The sequence below is a fragment of the Neodiprion fabricii genome, chromosome 5 (genome assembly GCF_021155785.1).
Source record: "Neodiprion fabricii isolate iyNeoFabr1 chromosome 5, iyNeoFabr1.1, whole genome shotgun sequence".
Lineage (NCBI taxonomy): Eukaryota > Metazoa > Arthropoda > Insecta > Hymenoptera > Diprionidae > Neodiprion > Neodiprion fabricii.
The window spans coordinates 4,758,087-4,779,383 of record NC_060243.1 but is presented as its reverse complement, the minus strand read 5'-3'; the positions used below and the strand labels follow the sequence as shown (position 1 = coordinate 4,779,383).

At 40.3% G+C, this 21,297-nt stretch overlaps 1 protein-coding gene across 1 annotated transcript; it reads left to right on the top strand.

Moving 5' to 3' along the window:
• Window positions 1-1,147: 1,147 nt before the first annotated feature.
• On the top strand, window positions 1,148-20,135 carry LOC124182792 (mediator of DNA damage checkpoint protein 1-like). The gene is made up of 4 exons (XM_046570498.1): window positions 1,148-1,392; window positions 14,929-14,987; window positions 15,245-15,312; window positions 15,686-20,135. The coding sequence occupies exons 2-4, from the start codon at window positions 14,963-14,965 to the stop codon at window positions 19,388-19,390; spliced, it is 3,798 nt and encodes a 1,265-aa protein (XP_046426454.1). The 5' UTR covers window positions 1,148-1,392; window positions 14,929-14,962; the 3' UTR covers window positions 19,391-20,135.
• The last annotated feature ends 1,162 nt before the right edge of the window (window positions 20,136-21,297 follow it).

Here is a 21,297-nt window from a genome sequence, read left to right as displayed (position 1 = left end):
TTGAAAGAGCATTATTTACCACGACGGACATTCAAACTTTATTCCTATTTCGTTTCTGTTCTTTTTTTCCAAGCACTTTACGTACAGAATTAATTAGAACTTTTTTCACCAACTTACAATAATTAGCGGAACCTCACTTTCCGTTGCCCTTAAAAAGTGAAACTTGAAAAACTAACAAGCGCAGAGCGAAGGCAAAACTAATTACGTCACACCTTCCGGACACTTTTTCGATCCAACGATCTCTGACCCTTGAAAAAATCAACGTCGAAGTAAAGAAATCCTTGTGCGCGGTTAGAAAAAAAAAATGTCCCAGCAGGTCCGCTAAAATTTTTCGGCTCGATTTATCCATTTTTCAACGTAATTTCAAATGAAAAACTACCAAGTTCAAATTAAGTGTTGATGTGAGAATTTAAATATTAAATTTTGAATAATGTGTCTCATATTCACTAACAGAAACGTAACAAATAATTGAAAATTAAAGCTGACCTGCTGGGACATTATGTTCAGTTAAATTTTTATAACAATGTGAAATACCGCAAAATATACGTATTCAGTTCTTACGCTGAGAAAAATTTCATTTGTCACAACAGCTAGAAGACTAATTTTCATTTTTTACCTAGAACTGTATTTTTCGATTGTAATAAAAAATGAAAATAGATAAGGACTGAGCGGTAACCGGATCTAAAAATTTCTCTCACAACGCGCGATACAACAAAGTACGAATAACGTTATACGAACAAAACTAGGTAAGAAAAAAAAGTTGAATCAAACGCGGGAAAAGAAAATCACAATAGCCAATAAAAAATCTCTTTCAACGACCATTATCTACGCAGAATTTCGTAAGCCGGGTTCTCTTGCATCCCGATGTAAGTAGACCACGAGGCAAACGATCGGGGCGCGGGATTAAGAGTGAAGATTTGAATCCGACATGGGATCGTACACAAAGTGAAAAAGTATAAACGCGTGGAAATTCTTTCCTTGCCGGATTGTCGGCAAGACAAGTCGAGGCATGGTTAGCAGAGTGGCGTGCCTACTTTCTTCTGGATTCTCTAGGTTGATATGGGGGGGGCAGAGAGGCGGGAGTAAAGAGTTCCGAAGTAAAGGGAGGCCGTTAAGAAACCTCGGACAACCGGACACAGTTCTGAACGAACGGCTGCCCGCAGCTCGACTATAAACCAAACACAAAATTCGATACGTATAAGAAAAAAAGATTATTCGCCAAAGTGCCCGCGTTTGAATTTTTCAAATCATCGACGCGTTTCCGGTGGCGAAAAAAAAATAGAAAAAGTTTTATACAGGAGCGGCTGTTGGGTGACAGATATTATTATTGAGTGCGGATTGTTTTTACTTTTCGTATTACAGTGCCGCAAGAAATTGTTTTCCGGTGAAAAAGTGAGTAAACTAATTACCAGTTTCACAGAATTCACATTCTTCCGACAACGATAAGTTTTCGGAATTATGTTATCATTCGATGAGAACGATTGCTTTCTCCGTGTTATTGGAAATTACGAACAAGCTATTATACTCGGCAACTGACTGGTGAATTTTTTCCGAGCTTCAATGAGGTTGTAAGACAGACATTCACATTCGAATCGTTCCTATTTTTACGCGCGAATTGTATAACGGAGAAACCGCACGTCCTTGACATTGCAGAGAAATCGTTTGGGTAGATCAAGATCGGTATTAAATGAATTAAACGAATAACGTTTGGTTGGGTAATAAGTAGCAACAACTTCTCGGCGACCGCGGCAGATAAAAAAATTAAGACAATAACAAAACAGTAAATTAAACGAAACGTGGAATTCGACGCGACTTGAGTCTACTGCATGTAATATTTTTGGCCAATTTCATCTCACTGTCCGTTTTCTTCGACGTTATTTCGCCCAGTATCGAATTGCGATGAAGTGTAAAAAACAAAGCTTGATGAAAAAGAGAAACGATCTCATTTCAAACGAATCGCTGCAATTTGTTATAACTGACACAGAATCGCTGCACGGTTAAGCTTAATCAGCGCGGATGAAGACTCTACTTCTTCTCCATTATTATTATTATTACTACAATTGAAGAGGGGGATAAAAAAAAAAAATTAAATAAACAAAATTCAAAGCTATAAATAACTATTCAGCTAAGAAAAAATAGTTTTTCACCGTCTTTTATCTTTTTCATGTTTGGTTGTAGACACTCGCAGACTGTTTTAATTCTCCTCTATTATTGTTATAATTATTATTATTATCATTATAATTGAAGAGGAAAATTAAAAGAAATAACAAAAAAAAATAAATAAATTCAAAGTTATAAATAACTACTCAGCGAAGAGAAGACAATTTTTGCAACATCTTTTATCTTTTTAATGTTTGATTGTAGACACTTGAAGACCTTTTTAATTCTCCTTTTCAATTCTTCGATAAGCATTCGCGGCAAACGATGCGAAATGACAAATTTGTCGTTGCCGTGAAGAAAAAATTGACAAAAAAAAAAAAATAAAAGAAAAGAAACGAAGAGAAACGAAATTGGTAAGAAAACGTGAAAACTGTGACACTTCTGTAGGTATATATTGTATATACGTGCGAAGGCTGCAGACGACGGTCAACCTAGATGAGCATAGAAATGAGAAGAGTATACTTCCGGTACGTAAATTCAAACTCTTTCCTTTTAAACACGTGCAGTAAGGCCGGTTGTGATAACTTTTACGCACGTTCTTACGCTGGCGAATGCAGATAAACGCAGAACGGTGACAATGGCATGATTCATTCGGTATGTTTTACACGCGCAGATAACGCGGCAAGGTGTGAACCGTCTGTGTGTGTGTGTGTGTGTGTGAAAAATAAACTAGGATACACGTACTCCGTATACAGACGCGATAAATGTGTAACGTACGAGTCGGAATAATCGGCTCGCGAAAACGGCCATCGGTCCCATATTTATGGCCCGTAATAAGTAAAACTTTCAAATTAACTTCTCACCTTACGACAGAAGAGCTTAGAAAGTCCGATGTAACTACGAGCATGCTTGAAGCGGTGCACTTCCTGTTCTCGAATAATATAAATACCGAATAGTAATCAGCGCGCGAATTATAATCGATCGATGCAAAAATCTGATCCAAATTTTCTCGTTTCAATGCACGATTTTTCTTTCGATTCGAAAAGGAGGGGGAAAAAATTTTCAACGATACATCGAATTCAGATTTGCAGAAAAATCTTGTAAACAAGACGGAAATAATTTCGAACACGGTCTTCCGCCTTTCGCTTATCGAAAGTAAAACACAAGCACTTTTCTGAACGATCGTACAAAACCGATTTCCTTCATCTGTTGAATCATTTTACTTTTTTACTGGAATAAAAAAAAATTCATACTTTTACGTTGTTATTTATCATATTTTATTTTATACGAAACGTTGCCGATCGGAGTTATGAAAAATCGGAAAGCGCAAATACCGATCGAAAACTTGTCGCGCCGTTCGATTCCGTTCGCTTATCGTATCGAGTCTCTGTGATCAAAAGGAGGGCTGGCAGCCGTATAACCTGTTACCTCTTACTTGTTACCTGTTACCTGTTCTCAGCTCCAATTTACCGCACTAATTAACTCTCTCACTCGCGCGACTCGAGCAGATATATTCAACCTGCTCCCGCAGCGGCGGTAGATACATAAATGCGCACTTCACCGGATTTTCTAGAAGCTCGCAGCGAGACTCTAAGCGATTGAAACTCCGCTTTGACGGAGGAAAATTGTCGAGAGGAATGAAATTTTATCGTTCTAAAATTCTGCGAAAAGCAACATCGCGAAAACATCGATTTTACACGTTTTTAGAAATGCGAAATTCTAATCCGAAGAGACAAACCTGCGAAATCTTTCACAATAAATAAAGGAATATCTGAAGAGGAGAATTAAAAAAAGCTCCAACTGCAATTATAAAATCAAAATTCTAAACGATGAATAACTATGCAGCGAAGAAAACAAAAAACAGTTTTTTTTTTTTTTTCTATTGCCATTACATTAAAAATTTCTCTCCGTGTTCAATTCCCCTGTGCAAATGTTGTCTGAAAACCGATCTTTCGATGGAACCTAGTGTGTAATATGCATGTATTATAAAGTGAGCGAGATATCCACGTGCTGCAGTTTCACTCGCGTGTTGAGAATATTAATGATCATTTATGCAGTTAAACGAGCTGACGTTCATTGTTGGCTAGAGTTGTAACGGTGGAGGATGCAAAATGGGGCATCCAAAGTCGAGTTTCCCCGGCCCGAAGCCGAACTTTCATGAGGAAAGAGAGCCTTCAATTTTCTTTTCTCTTCTTCTCCTTTCCTTTCCTTTCTTTTCCCATTCTTTCGTCATTTTTAAAATCCTCAAACACATTCGACGTCAACTTTCGACGAATATCCCGAATTCCAATTGTCAGCTGTACGAGGAGGTTTCACAATCCGCCAAATTCTGCTTTTATACTCACCGAACGAGCATGGCAAGACCGTCGATAAATCTAGCCCGGTTTTGAAACTGATTCCATTGTTCGAGGTCTCGAAACTGCGAGAATCTTAATTCAAATCGCCTAAAACCACGGACCGGGTATCCGGCGTTGAATTCTTCTTGTATTCTCGAAAAAAGAAAAAAAAAAAAAAAAAGAAACAACCCACTTCACTCGAAATAATTACGCTCACTCGATCGGAATATTCATTTTTTTTTTTTCTCTCCCTTTTCCCCATCTTCAAGTGACTATAAACTTTTTCCTCTTGAACTGTAAGTTTGCTTATTCAAACAAGGTTGTTTTTTTCTTTTCTTTCAATCCATTTCTTCGTCTTCTTTCGGTTTCGACGCGGCAATAATTATCGAAGTCTGCAACAGTTTCCGTGAAACTCAAATGTCTGTAATACTTGGTCTAAGATCTAGTTCGTTAATTATTAAAAAATTGATGAAAATATTCTTCTCCTGCCCGGATATTTCTCCGCGGGTTATTTACTCGGCATTAATTATCGTAGAAGCTGCACTTGTGCCAGAAGAAACTTGTGTCAGCGGTCCAGTGGCGAGTAAACCTAATTATATTCATACGTACCAACCGCCTACCTATTTTCCATATTCCGCTGCGCTAAAGCTTGAGAAATTAATCGATTTCACCGGGCATTCGATTACGGTACTTCCTTCTTAGTTTACTTGGCGCGCGGGTAATTCAGAAACAGTTATAGAGGAACTCTATCGAGGCTTCGTTACCGCTGCAAAGCCGAAAGAACGGTTTTCAGATTGCAGAATCCATCGAGCGTCTGTCAGCCAACGAAACTTGAACCTTTGAGTCGGAAAATTTCGAAAACCGGTATCCCGGATCGCATACGTTATCCGTGAAGTTGATTTTTTGAGTAGAGTTTAAAAATTTTTCAGAGTACTAAAAGCGAGAGTATTTTAATGTAATTTGTACGCGGGTACGTTCTTTTTTTCTTTTTTTTTTGTCTTACAACTTTCATAGATACCTTCTAATCTAATCGTTTCGCTGCGATAAAATGATACTCGATCGATATGAAAGATACTTAATTACAGTGTATAATTAGCGATCGAGAGATCAATAAAATACGAATTTCAGAGGTGAAAGGGAAAAGAGCAAATCGCGTGGTGATTTTTTCACCGAAAGAAATCGTTACGGGGTCAATGCTGCAATTGCAGTTGTATCTCTTTCTTACATGCATATAATGCGTGTCGTAAAAAGTCAGTTTCAACAGGTTTACAAGCGAAATCTTTGTGAATCGAGAAATTTTGTACCGAATATTCGTACCTAAATTGTGCCACGTTTATTTAACAAATCACGTAGGTACGTGAAATCGATATGAAATCGTTTCTTTTTTACCAAAAAACTATTTCCATTCGATTCTGTCGTCACTTTAACCGGATTTTTTTTTTCTAAACTCTTACACCGTATGAAATTTTCTCTCTTTTTCGTTTGAGCGATAAAAGAAAAAGCTAAGCTCGCAGTCGTAGTTGAAAAAGATGGCGCGAGATTAGAAATTTTCTATTGCAATATTCTGGAAGTGAAGCGGAAACTTTTCGCAATTTAATACAACGTTTCGCGGGCCAAGGAGCCAAGGTTCAGGCGACCCGACTGCAAACCCTAAAAATTATACGCCGGCTATAAAGTTTTATACCACAGCAGGGATATTTCGCGACGGGTTTTACAATATGGTTGCAGATTGCGGCAAAATCCGTACCAACGCTGCTGCCACCTTTTCCACTCCCGCAATTTTCCAGTTTACGCCCCTTGCGGTAGATCCGCGAGTATAATTTCAGCCTTTGATCCGTGCGAGATGAATCGCTGCCGGGTTTTAATACGAGGCAATACCGCGTTTCGAATCCGATGCGATTCGTGCAGAGAGAGAGAGAGAGAGAGAGAGAGAGAGAGAGAGAAAAAGAAAAAAGTAAATAAATAAAAAAAGAAAATACAAAAAAGAAAAAAAAAATTTACCGCCGTGTTTATTTTACTTTATATTTCGATAAATGTTTTATTTTTCATTATGGCCCGGGGATTTTAATTGGCGAAATTTTATATGAAATTTTACGTACCTCGGACGATTTACTTTCCCAACCGTCGAATGCTAAAATTTCCCTCGGTTTTACTTTTCACCTTTCTACCATACAGTACGAATTACCGATATGTTTAATGAAAAATTCTGACAGTTGATAATTTGAAGTATTTTCATATTGTTTTCTGTCCGAAGGGCATTTTTCTTGCACGTTAAAATCCGTTTGCACGAATATACGAATTGTAGCGTGTAGAAACGCACGTATCTCGTTACAACCGACGGTTGTTGGACTCAATTTTTAATACTCACAGTGATTGGAAAAGTAAACCAGCAGAAGAGAAGCGAATTATTATCGATGCCGTTTTTATATTTGCCATGGAAAATTTCAATCGAAATAAAAGATTTACTAATTTCGAAAGAATATTACCGAACAAAATGTGTAAACAAATTTCTGCGAAATTTAGCGACTATGTTTAGCAAACCTCGCTTCGAACCAAAGTAAGTTCCTTTATTTTTTTATCTTTTATCGTTCTAAAATTATTCAACTTCTAAAAACCCGGCATGTAATTACGACGGGAATATTTCCACCGTGAATTTACACCGGGACGTGAAATCGGACATGAAAAGACTTTTAGGGAAGGAAAAATAACGTTCATTCATTCAACGAGCCGAATGGATTTCTCATAATCTTCCTACCCGACGTTGACGCGCGCGAATGAAAAATTTTCGATTTTCTCCAACAACTCGGCGAGTCAGCCTGCCCGAAGCCACCTTTATTCTATACAATATCGAGGAATGGGTGCGGAACAAATTTATTCCGGAGTTATGGGTGTACCTACGTCAGGTGAATTATAACACGAAGCCTTGGGAACGTCGTTCGCAATTCGATTGGAAAATTATTAACTCGTGCAATATGCAGGATGTACAAAATATGGAGAAAAAAGAAAAAAGAAAAAAAAAAACACAAACGCATTCGTTTAGCCCGAAATTTAAATAATTAACGCAGCCACGTGTGGTTAATTACAATGCAAAAGACGCTGATTTATATTGCCAATTTCACAGCACGTACGCCTCGCGTAAATTATGTGCCAAAATTATTTCCCCCTCGCAATGTTTGTATTATGTATCATCATAAATAATCGGCTAAGTTCGTTGACGTTTTTCATTCTTGTAAAAAATAAATTCTATCCAACTGAGATTTATTTATCGTAGAAATATGCTGATTGCTGATTCTTTGGACGTGTTTTTTTTTTTATTTTTGCGAAATGAAATTTCGATTACGTGGTTAAACAACGCCGTGCGCTGAGAAAAGTTTCATTCGTTACAGTAACTAGAAGTATATTTTTCGATTATGGTTAAAAAATGATAAAATATTTAAGGACCGAGCGGTAACCGAAACTAAAAATTTCTCTCGGCGTACTAAAGCGAGGGTTTGAGGTGTTTGTTTTTCATTTAATTCTACGTTCCTCCTAATTCCCAGGGATACGAATCTCAGATTTTAATCAACCGCGGCGTGCCTCCGTGTGTATTTAATTGCTCGGGGTTTCGCTAATTAGCCCAAATAAGCATCGACAAGCGGATAGACCGAGAGATTAGTCAGACATTGTGACACGGGCAACTCTTGTGACGTAACGCGAAAATACCCGGCATGCACGCGAAACCAGCGAGATGTTGCTCAAGCCGCATTACGCGTGTAACTCGAGTGAAATAATTGTATGCAGAACGCGGTAAGAAAGATGCAGATACGTAATTCTAAAGTTCGATGTCCCGACACAAAGATCGGAGATAGTCTCGGGCAGGAAATTCGCCTTGGAGAATCTGCGCGCGGGCAAACTAACGAAAATCTACACTTTCATGCTTCTTTGAAGTTCCGATTCATGGCCATCTTTCTCGTTTCAGAAACTCGTAGGATTCGGCAAAATCGAAGATGTTCAAGGCGAGAAAATTAGTCCCTGATATTACTTTTCGTACAGCGATACAGTGTTTTTTGCAATGTTCAAAATCCGTTCACATTTATTTGCATTACAAATATTCAGACTCGTTTTGAAAAGGACCATTTTTTGAATTCACAAAAACTGTATTTTCTTTTACAAATATTTCAAAACCGGGCCCGTGATGGATAAATTTTTTTCTATTTTTCGTAGCACTTTCAATTCCGTTGATCGGCTGAAACATTGATTAAACGGTTTGAAAGTTCACAAAAAAAAAATTCTCAACACTTTTATTTTTTACTCGGAACATTTTTAGAACGGTTTCATTGTCAACTTCATAAAAAAAATTGGACGGTTAGAAAAAAAAGTAGACCAAAGTCGCTGCGCAATGGAACTGGTCTAGAAATGTTCTAAGTGAAAAATAAAAGATTTGAGAATTGTTCGAGAATTTTCAGATAGTTCAAACAACGATTCATCTGATCAAAAAATCGAAAGTGAGAATTGAAAGTCTGAAGTTTTTTTGAATATTTAAAAAAAAAGGTCCTTTTCAAAATCACTTTAATTGTTTATAAATAATTGAGCAGTTGAATAAAAAATGTGAAAAAATTCAGTGTACTTTTTCAGCGTTGGGAGAATTGGAAAAAAAATCTTAACAACATCAGAATCTGTGAGGGTCAAACATTGGAACGCCCCATTTACCTCAACCGTAACGCAATTCTTCTGTACTAAAATTTTTATGTTCATTGCAATTTTACGGTGAAATAATATGAGGTATAATTATAATCAGCAAACTGTAGGCACGCGTGATTATTTATTTTTTTTTTATTAAAAAATTCCGCTCGCTCTCAACTCTGATGATGGGTAAAATCTAGGCCTCCAGTATTACGCCAGAGGTGGTTTTTAGGGCATATTTTACGGGCGTGTAACAGACGGGCGTGATGAAAAAGCGAATGACCGAATAAATAAATAAGCGAATAAGTAAAATTCATATTAATAATGGACACAAGCGAGCGCTGTGGAGTATTTAATATAAAACTCAGCGGGCAAGACGCGTTGCGAACAATTAACCATCCCCACCCTCATCACAGCCTAGTTATACCTAAAACTAATTCCTTTACTTTCCCTTTATTAGCGATTTTATATGCTACGAAGCACCGCGGCTTCTGCACGCTCCGCATAAAAAGTAAACATTTATACTTGTATGTACGTCGCAAACATACACACACACATGTATATATATATATATTGGACACTTGTGTCCAATTAGGAAATTCCTCACTTGTTAAATTGCTGCAAATTATCGCACGCGTGCATTTAGCATTTTAATCTACGATTTTCATCACGGAAAATTGAAAGTCTTTTATAAATGTGTCAAGAAATATTAATTTCAAATTCCTTTAAAAGTTTACGATGGATTTAAGGACGAACCACCATCGAAGAGTAGAACAAGTGTTGTAATGTTTAATTCACCGTATCCGACTCGAGTTCTCGATGCAATTAAAAGAAAAAAACAAAAAAAAACAACAAGAACCTCAAGAACATCTCTGATAGTGAATCCAACGAGCGGTTATTGCCAAATACGCTTTTAATTATGATCAATAAATGCGTGAATTATTAATAACACGACGTCAGCAGCGTGGATAAAAGGCGTGCAATTCAAAATCATCGGTTCTAAATTTTATACGCTCGCGTTGTTAATTTTTTCTTTTTTTTTTTTCGTTCGGCACGAAATCCGATATCTCAAGGATTGCAGTAATGATCGAGATACTCCGTAACGATCAATTATAGATAGAAGTATACAAAGTTCGTATTTATATGTCCTAAGAAGACGAAAAAAATAAAAGTAATAAAATAACGAGGCGTAAATTAAGATAAATACAGAGAGAAACAAACGCGATTTGAGAGTGAATTTACCTTTAAATGCGAAATTCGATCTTTCGAAGGTAATTATTGACTATCGATGAGTGCTTATAACGTGATGGTACTTCGTTTTTATCACCGACAATTTTCACAATGTGTATACGCTCGACTTTGTGGAATTTTTGATATATTCGAGCCTTGAATCGCACCGCGGTTGTTAATTGCACGAGATAGTAAGTATGGCCCCGATTTCTAAATCACTAATTCTATCTGCAGCACTCGATCGTCCATACCGCGCATTTCAATTGACAATATATAGAACGACGTACGAAATTGATGTCGATTCGATTTCAAATCCGTGATGAGTAAGCACGAGCCGGGCTTTTTCAGCTTAGGGCCTTTTACAATGTGCCCACGTGTACCTACTTGATACATTTATACAGCATCGCGAAAGTTGTCCTTTTTTTTTCGACAAGTTCTACTTGTCATTTTTTGTCCTCTTATCTTCATATTCGTCGATATCTTGCACGGAAACCTCAGGATTGCAGAAATTCTATCGGCGTTGTAACTGATTGACTGTAAAATTTTTAAAACGCATGAATTTCCGAAAACGCCAAATTCCGAATGGTCCGAAATCCGAGGGCTCAAAGTTTCCGAAGGGGAAAATTCTGAAAGTCCGAAAATGAGAAAACTTGAGAGCGGAAACATCGAAATTCCGAATTATCGAAAATTTTCGGTACTGTGGATTTCTGGCTTGGTGAAATTTCACCACTTTGATCTTTCTTTGCATTGGATTTTTCATATGTTTACGTTCGGAATTCTGGTTATTCCGATTTTCGCTTTTTCTGATTTTTTTCCACCCACTCGTTCAGTAAACTTCGCTAAAAACTACTTTAGTGTCAGGAATTTTACTCTATCGAAACTTGATTTTTTGGAATTTTGCTCTATCAAAACTTTACATTTCGGAACTTTTCTCTATCATAACTTGAATTTTCGGAATCTTAGATTTCGGAACTTTGATCCTACCATTCGAAACTTTGTTGTTTCTCCAAAGTTTCATTTCCTTACATCAAGTTCCGCCATCAAATAACTTGGAATTAAGCGCATTCGAAGCTTTTCAAATTTGGAATTTCAACCCCGCCCCGATCGGAAGAAGACTTTTTTATCCGAAGGTACCTGCAACGCGTTCCTCACAAGTACAGCATGAGCGGTTTGAAGAAAATCCGTTTCTTTATGCCCGGGCAATGCTTGTACGTAATGCACCGATTACAATGGCAGAAGGAGAACAACCCTCGTCTCAATTATACCGGCAGATTCATAAAACAAATTACATACCGTGGGCAATGTAAACCGAGTACACGGAGATAATATTCTCTATCATAGATGTGCGTGAGAGCGAAGAAAGTCCTGCGAGCAGCAGACACGAAGAGATTGCGCAATTCTCGTTACGTAAATTTCATTCTATTCCTCGTATTATACACGCGTCACTCCACAAATTAAGGGACTCGCTTAAATTCCACGCAGCATATATGACGAAATTTTTCACGCACGCGTTTTCACGTTTCACTCGGTGAAAAATATTTCACTCTCAAGTTGTAACTTCGATGCTGCGGTGTGTGCGATATTGTATAAACTGTGCAGTGGATTGAACGTTTATTTTTATTTTTTTTTTTATGTCACCGGGAAAGTCAAATTAGACGATCTGTCAACTTCTCTAAAATTTAAGCAGTTTCGCGTACAAATTTATAAGGAAGAACATTACAAGTGAACAAGTGAATTGAAATATGGAAAAGTAAGAAGAAAAAAAAGGTAAATTACACCGATTCGGAAAATGTTCAGAGTTAAAATTGCAATATTTTATACCGTTCAATTGGGTATGTATAATATATTATTGCGAGAGAGAATTCTTCGGTTTATTAAATCGTTCCACCTTGCACACGGTAATTTAAATCATTATATTGTATTATACAGTAGCCGATTTGGTGAAATAGAATTTCTCAACTCTGAAAGGCGGATGCCTCAAGTTTTGATCGGGATTGCATTTGAATTAGGTTCAGGATTTAAAATTCAGGGGTAAAAAACCGCGAAGCATCGATCATCCGTGTCAAATGTAAGACAGAGAAGAACGGAGACACAGGTTACTGATAATTGTACTAAAAATTTCACACGAATGTAAACATCATTCGGTTTCGGTTAATCGATAGCCGATGGCCATAGTCCGTTTATTCGCCTGGATACGTCGTAGCGGTCGATAAAAAATTAATTGCCAATTAGCATTGACCGAATCGCGTCGCGTGCTGGATTAGGAAAGCGAAAGGCGAAGACTGTCGGGGGCAATCAGAGCTTGACCGTACTTGTATTCTTCTCTTCTATAAGGTATTTTATACACCGCAGCAGGTGAACTGCTTGAAATACAAGCGTGCGTAATTCTTATTTTTTTCTTTCTTTCTTATTTTACAAACTATACACGCAGATATACTTCGAAATCAGAAGTATACAATCTTCGTTCGAATTACGGGCAACAATGAATCGACGTTAAAGCCTTGTTTAACTAAAAAAGTAGAGTAAAGCGAGCAAACTGATTCTGCGTTGTAATTAGCAAAAAAGGATCGACGATAGCGCAAAATGGTTACGCGTACCTCGTTTTTCGTAATTCTAACAATATTCAAACAGTTTTTTTTAACGATACCTGTTTTACTGAATTTTTCTAGTTACTGTGACAAATAAAATTTTTCTCGGTGTATAACATAAATTGTGTGTTACAGTTTGGCCACAATTACGCTTACTTTCTGCGATAAAAAAAAGTACGGTCGGCTTTATAGGTCACTGTGTCGAATAATTGAAGTCAGATCTTGGGCACGGTAATCACAGCAGTAACACAAACAACCGATGATCGAAACCGCGATGAATGGCAATTTTGATGCTTTTAAATATTCGATGAACCGCGATCACCGGTACTAGAAAATCGCATTATATTTTCTACGCTTGGAATGTGAATTTTCAAACGTTCCATTTCTCGTTGTTATCAATTTCTTTCACACAACTTCGGCCTCGAGTTCCTCCGAATTTTCGCCGCAAATTTTCAATTTAACAATCAACGCAGCCAAGGTGAATCGACGTGGTTTATGATCGCAATGATTTTCCAAGCGTCGTGTAGCCGGAGTTGCCACGCCTCCGACAGACTGTGAAGGATGCCAATTACCACGTGTTTATAAGCACGAGGTCTTGTTTAATTAAGAATTAAGGACGAACATGCGTGTTGCAGAAATTTACTTCGATCAGTGTCGTTTGAAGAGAATGACGAGAGTTGTGGATAAAAATTTCCGTTCATCGCGAATGCGCGAAAATCTCGTCAAAGAGACAAATTGAATGATCCTCGAATAACAGACGTTGAATTTAGAATTCTGACGATCATGCAACGCGTTTGCAAGTTTGCGAAATTGATTTCCATCTGCGAAGAAAACTTTACACGGTGAAAACTGTGCTACTTTTAATAACGCGTTGTATCTGTACAGAAGTATTCAAAGGATATTTAGCATTTTACTTGAAAGCTTGTGTAGTGCGATTTCAAAGAGAGAACCGAGCGTTTTTATAATTACTCCGTATATTTGTCATGTCTTTATTACAGTAAAATAAAGTCGCCGTCGCCGATTCGGATATCGGGAATATAAAAATTTGCTTAGCAAATTTACCGAATAAATAACATTGAATCTATCTTTGCAAAAATGACGTAAAAGCGAAGAACGAGAAACGTAACAGGATTTAAAATTCTCTCAACTATATTGCAATAATATACCTACACGGGTAAAAGCGCTTCGTCGCAGAATATAATAAGCGGAAGTGCACAAAGGCTGATAAATTTTAAGTGAAAAGGATCGGGATCAAGGCCAACAAGAGTTCTAGATTCTCCACAGCGATGAGTCGAACCGCGGCTGCGCCAAGATTAAACGTCTCCAAAATACCTAAAGTCGTATAAAAAAACAGCTAAACCGGATCGAGATCCTAAGCTTGTTAAACCAGTCTAACCCGCATTGTAAATAAACCTCTTTGTCCGAATAAATTGAGACTCGCCGATCAGATCCGAAGATAAAATAAATCTCTTACACGGCGATGATTGTCGATAAATGATTAATACCTGACAAAAATATTTAGCCGGCATATCGATGCATTTAATTGAGGTAGAGAGATTCCGCTGAATGCTGCTTCATTATTTATTTATATTTTTTTTTTTTTTCTATTCTATTCTCTACCATTTTTCAAGCCATGGACAATAGCGTGGTAATCAATTTGCTGATGCTGTCCAACAGATATCGGTTTCACGCTCTCTCGGCTCACTGGTCAAATTATTAATCCTCTGGCTGTGTATAATATTATTATTATTATTATTATTATTATTGTTATTATTATTATTTACGGACGGTCCAAATAATCGTATAGACATACGTATATCGACCGGAATTTAAATAACTGAAACTTGCAGTCGCATGGCTGAATTAGTTTTTTAATTAATTATTTTGTGCAATGAATACGAGTTGGTCTGATAACATTTGGATTATGAGTATATGTATACGCGTACCGTGTTCTGTAGAAATTTTCACTCACACCTCGTTTCTTTTTTTTTTTTTTTGACACTGTTTTTCAGGACTGACCCGTAAATGTTGCCGTGACACTTCAGGATGTTTCTCGCACGAGTTTTCTTTGGTGAGTTTAATATATGATCCAGTAATTCCCAACCGTCGAGAATATTTGCAAGTAGCTTCGGTCTATTCGTGATCTTTCATGAAGTTTTTAAGCAAATGGTGAAGTTCTTGATTGAGTGAAAATTCGATAACAAGTAAGATTTGAAACTTGTAAGTAAATTGACGTTCCATTCAGTCCTGAATCTTCGAATACATTCAACGACGATTCGAGTATCCAAAGTAAACAACCAATGTCATTAATATTTTATTGGATTTTAGGTGCATTGACGACATGGAGCGCAATCCAAGCGATCACAGTACCGATCGATCGAACCGATGTCCAGCTTGTGAGTATCGATGTAATCCATGTTACACCGTAAGAAAATTGTGGTGTTGAAATCGGTAATCACTGGCTGATGTGGGCTACTGGATGTAACAATTTTTGTAGTCCATTTGGAAATTCAACAGTAAATGAACAAACTCCAAAAACGTACATACACAGTATAGTAACAGAGTGAGTTTAGCGGGGTTGCTCATTCACTGGTGGCACTTTATAAGCATTAATTCGCTCATGCATTAACACAGAGTGATAGACCGATGGTGTTGGATGTGGACCAAATTAGAGTCCGTACATAAGTCCAGACCCAATTTTCCTTACGGTGCAGCGTAAAGTCGTGAATTAAGGTGCGCGGCCAGAATTGATCGTTGTTGAAATTTCAGTCCCCGACGCGATCTTCGATGATCGCAAACGGATGGCGTCCACTAACGGGATACGATAACATCGGAACAAATGTGTCACCGTCGAGTGGACTCGAAAGAAACTCGGCGCATCGTCCGGTGCTGGGTAAGCTTCAGGATCACTCACAGTCCTCGTCGTCTTCGTTGGACAAGCAGAAGCAGCAAGCGAACGGCCTGAACGTACAGGACTACATCCCCCCCAGTATCCTTGGAAGCTTCAGCGTCTTCGGCCACGCGGCAACGAAGGCGAGGACGAAGCCGAAGGAGCACAGTGGCCATTCTACCTCGGGAACGACGCACTATTCGTTCCTGGTACCGCCGCCGAGGGACGCGTACCGTTTCGAAGTGCAGGACCCGCACCGAAAGGCCATCCTCCGGGACAACGAGGCCTTCCTGCGTCAGCCGACGTTCGTCTCGCAGATTCACCAGGACGCGAACAGCTCGCCGTTCTTCTCCAAGGGTTCGGGATTCGCTGCAACATCGACGACCCATTCGCCAGGGTTCCCGAAGAGCCGACCGTTCCTCGTCAGCGGTTTGAGCTCGGGATTCGGTGTGCAGCAGAACGTCCACCCCCAGCGACAGTTCGAGGCCCAGAAGGCCTCCAACACCAAGTCGTACCTCCAACCTCCTGGTCTCGAGAGTCCGCATGGATTCGGCGTGGAGAACAAGAACTCGGAGACTGGCTTCAACCGGTTCCACACGCAGCCGCACAGCGGCCAGATCCTGAACAGTGGCACCGGGAACTTCTTTAGTCAGGTTGACCACCCTCCACCCTTCAAGAGCAGCTACGAAAGGGACCCATCTTTTCTGGTGCACGAAAGCCACGAGATCAGCTACGTGACTCCGTCGTCGATATTCGGGAACAACTTCCGGCCCTCGCTTCCGTACGACAATCTGGTACCACCGAACCTCTTCTCATCGACAACCGCGCCGAAGATAGAGTCGAACAAGTTCGCCGGTTCGCAGCAGTCCAGCCTCAGGAACGAGCATTACAAGCAGTTCGAGCAGAGCAACAGCCCTCAGGAGTCACTCATCAAGGCTCAGGGACTCTCCCACGGACTTCAGGCCGGCACTTACTTCATTCAGGGCGAACAGTCGAGGCCTGCGGCTTCGTGGCCGCAGCAGAAGTCCAAGTTCACAACGGAGATAAACGAGGTGTTACCCAGAAAGAATCCACCTGCTAAGTTCAGGCCCGAAACCGTGAGGCCCAACGCCGTGTTCGGGTTGCAGTCCGAGCCGGATCAGGTTATCTTTATCCGACCGAGCATCCAGACGCAGTTTGAAAACCCTGTAACTTCGGGCCAGCCACCGCAGACGACGTCCTCACAGCCGGACTACGAGACTCCGGAGAGCATCTCGCTGAAGCATTTCAACGAGCAGCAGTTCCTGCTTCAGCAGCAGCTGGTCCAGCAGGATAGGCAGAGGTTCCAAGAGGCGGAGCTCCAGCGACAGCGTAAACAGGAAGAGGAAGAGGCCGCGGCGAGGAAGCGGGAAGAGGAGATCCGGCTGCAGATCGAAGAGCAGGAGAAGGCGGCCGAGAGGAAGAAGCTCGCTGAGGAGGAACAGCGCCGACAAGAGGAACGCGAACGCCAAGAGATCCAGGAGCAGACCGAGCTGCGGAAACAGCTGGAGGAGCGGGAACGATCCAGACAGCAGTTCGAACGCGAAAAGCAGGCGCAGCTCGAGGAGCAGAAGCGGATTCAGGAGCAGCAGTTCAACCTCGAGCAAGAAGCATACAACCGACCGGTATCGGTTCAGGACCAAGTCGCGTTCCAAGAGGTGAGCCAACACTCCAAGGAGAACTTCGAGGCCACCGTGGAACCTGACCAACCGCAGACCCAGGTCGAGCCGGAAGTCAGACCTTACAGGCCGAAGTTCCCGCAACGAGGATCATCGACCAGGAGACGCAGGCCGATGACCCCGGCGACTTACGTCGCTCAGGCTACCGAGGCGTCCCTTCAGGAGGTCGTTGAAACAGCAACGCAGCAGTCGTCGGTTCAGTCAATCGCGGAACCGGAAGTGGTCACAACCCAGACCGCCGTCACTCTACGACCGAGGATTCGACGGCCTGGACAAACCCTGAGGAGACGTCGCCCCGTAACGACAACGACGACAACGCCGACCTCACCACAGCAGGAAACCGCTTCGAGTTACGTCCGAGAGTCGGAACCCTCCAGGCACCAGACATTTGAAACTGAGTTTTCGAAGCGGAGGAGGGGTAGGCCGACTCAGACCACGACGACGATCGAGGAAGCCGTAACCGAGCGGCACTTCATCAGAAGACGACCCACTGGTCACAGGCAGAGAGTGAATCCCGGGGAGCCGTTCGAGGCTGAGGTAGTGACGGAAATAGTACGCCCGACGAGGATCATCTACAAGGACACGACCGAGTGGGAAAACTATCCCGAGAGCTTCAAGAAGAAGGACTCGCAGGAAATAGACACCTCCTCTTTACCTTCGCGCGATATTGGCGCCCAGGACATGGAAGAGGGGGCCACCGAGGATGCGGGTCAGGTGTTCGAATTTTCTACCGAGGCTTTCGCGACCACCGAGGGAGTCACCCAGACGCGTCACGACGTCGAGACCATCGTTCCGATCGAGAAGCTGTTCGAGAAGCCGGCCGAAGAGAACCACGTCGAGCCTGCCACCACTTTCGAAGACGTCGTCGAAGAGCCGGCAACCACGACCACGACCACAACCACCACAACTACGACCACTACCACAACCGAGGCGCCCACCACGACCACGGAATCGACCACGACGGCGAGACAGTCGCACAGGATCCGACCACTCAAGTACGGAAATTCGACGCGGCCGCGTTTCAGCATCAAGGACTACAGGAGCAGGCTCGATTACAAGAACAGACTGTCCCAGCTATCGACGACCGAAGCTACGCCCGGGAGACGCCGAGTCAGTACCGAGAGACCGGATCCAGAGTCGACCGTTCGACACAACAAGTACAACTCCAGGGTCGGCTACAAACCGACGACCTCGACGACACCCACGACGAGTCCAGAAGGCGTTGACGAAGAGCCAACTACCGTTACGGAGCGGACGAACCGTTTCACGCCGAAGCGAAAGCTCAACGCGAGTCTTTACCGCAGCAGGATCAGCGGCAGCTTGAGCTTCGGCAAGTCTGGGCTCGAAGACGGTCGGCAGAGCACGACGAGACCGGAGAACATCTACTCGTCGGCGATCCGACGAGCCAGGCCGACATTCGGGGTCAGGAATCAGCCGGAAGAGACGACGGAAATGACAGCCGAGGAGACGAGCTTCTACGCATCCATGACCACCAGGAAGCCGCAGGAGGCGGCGATCAACGAGGTTATGGTGAAGGAAGAGGAAGAGGAAGAGAAGGTGGAGGAGGAAGAGAAGGTGGAGGTTACGGATCCAACGCCGACAAGGAGGATGCAGGAGGAAGATGAGCAACCCGATGCCGAAAACGAACCGGGTTCCACCGTTCCCACGTCCACCGAAGGCAGCCGCGACGCCGAGGACGCTTTCATATCGCAGCGCATTGCCAACTTGACGAGCTCGGCGTCCGAGCTTCACGAGCCCGGGAGATTCAAAGCGGTATCGCCGGCAACCGAGAGCAGAGTCATCAGTCCGCAATTCGCCATCGCTACCGACGAGCCGACGCTTCCGATTGAGGCTTTTTTTCAGGTTTTGAACAAGAAGGACGAATAGAGTGATTTTTCTAAGAGCTCTCACAATAAGTTGAAAATCAGAGCGTTGGTGGATTCATTCATCGCCGATTGAATGTTGAAATAAAAAATTTAAAACACTGCAGTACCTTGTCCGATATTCTGTAATACTGAGTTCGATGTGAAACTTAGCAGTATGATATTCTTGATATATGTACGCGTCGTTGCACATTATTGGCAATATAATTAATTATTATATGTAAATGTATAGTTTTACGTACGTATTGTATTGGATTAATTATTTCAAGCAAGCGAATATTTTACCACAATCCGATTTAGTCTTAATCAGAATATTTATTTTCCTACACAGTATAATATTACGCATACCTGTAAAACTTTATTATCACCGCGCTAATTTCAAAATTTATATCAGACGAAAAAAGTTGACCCGAAGACCCGAATGAACTTTTTCGTTGAGGTTGAACGAGCGCAATAGTTTACACAATTGTAATTACGTTTATACGTAATATATTATGTTATGTATAATAATTATATATGTATATATATATATATACACATTATGATATATCGATGTATTTAATCCTGCATTGAAGTATTTTTTAAAAGTATTACCATTTTACGTACCTAATAATGTTACTTATTTATGAAAAGAAGTATCACGTTGGTTTACATACATGTCTAAATATATTATACATGTATATTTACTAGACTGGGCCGGAAAAAAACGAAATATTTTTTTTTAATGGTACTGTGAAAACATTGTTCATGACGACAAATGAAAATTATGCTGAAAGTTTGAGCCCTTAATATTAATATTAAGGGGTGTATCGTTACAGCTATTGATTTTTTAACAGTTACCGCATTTTTTTACCCAAAATCCGTCAATTGTCAATCTGAAAAATTTTATCAATCCACATTTTTGAAGGAAATTAAATTTCCTACAAAAAAGCTCTCTTACTAAATTGACGTAGATCGAGCCGTTTCCTGGTAATCGTGCCTTAAACATTGATTTGTTTTTTCAAATTTTCGTTTGAATTTTTGTTTTTTGTAATTACCAGAAAAATTAATATTTTCATAAATCAAACAATTATTTTTGTGGGAAATTTGATGCTCTACAGAAAGGGTCTCTTAACATTTTCATGAAATTCACTCCTTTGAAAGTTATTCGACATTGAAATTGTATTCAAAAGTAATTTCAATGTCGAATAACTTTTAAAGGAGTATAATTTTTATTTGTCGTCATGAACAATGTTTTTACAGTACCATTAAAAAAAAATTCTTCGTTTTTTTTGGCCCAGTCTAATATTTACGTGTGTATAAGTACACATACCTTAACGCCGATGATACAATATTATAGAGAAATTTTGTAATTTTTTGTAAATACGATTTATTAAATTAATAAAAATGAAATACGTACCAATAAGTGCAGCATAACTTTAGAATTATCTTTGTCGATTAGATTCTCCCGATTTTCAGCAGTTTTCGCTGACCACCAGTTTTCCCCCACGTCATAAGTTCGGTAAGATTTATATTTTATTATAATCGCTAAGTACAATAAATATTACAATGCATATTTCTACCCATAAATCTAACATATAATATACAATAAAATTATAATTAATAATAAGTGCTGCGTTGGAAAGTCGAATCAAAAGCACGGATACCGTAATTCTCTGGTACTAGAAAAAAAAAGGACCGAGTTTGATTTGATTTTTTTTTTTTTTTCTTCGTTTTCTGTAAGCGTATGAAAGAAAAATACTTGAGCGTGTCGTTTTTGAACAATATAACGTACATGCGAGATTCGAAAGCAATTTCATAACAATAACCGTACTTTCGTCGAGCTTTTTCGTTGGCTTTTAAAATTTCTACACGATTTGAGCATTGCAGGCTATATAATATATCTATAATATGTATTACATATCGATATAT

Coding starts and splice junctions, on each gene's coding strand:
- LOC124182792 (XM_046570498.1), top strand. CDS start 14,963: ATGTTTCTCGCACGAGTTTTCTTTG. Junction 14,988..15,244: donor TCTCGCACGAGTTTTCTTTG/GTGAGTTTAATA, acceptor ATTGGATTTTAG/GTGCATTGACGACATGGAGC. Junction 15,313..15,685: donor ATCGAACCGATGTCCAGCTT/GTGAGTATCGAT, acceptor TTGAAATTTCAG/TCCCCGACGCGATCTTCGAT.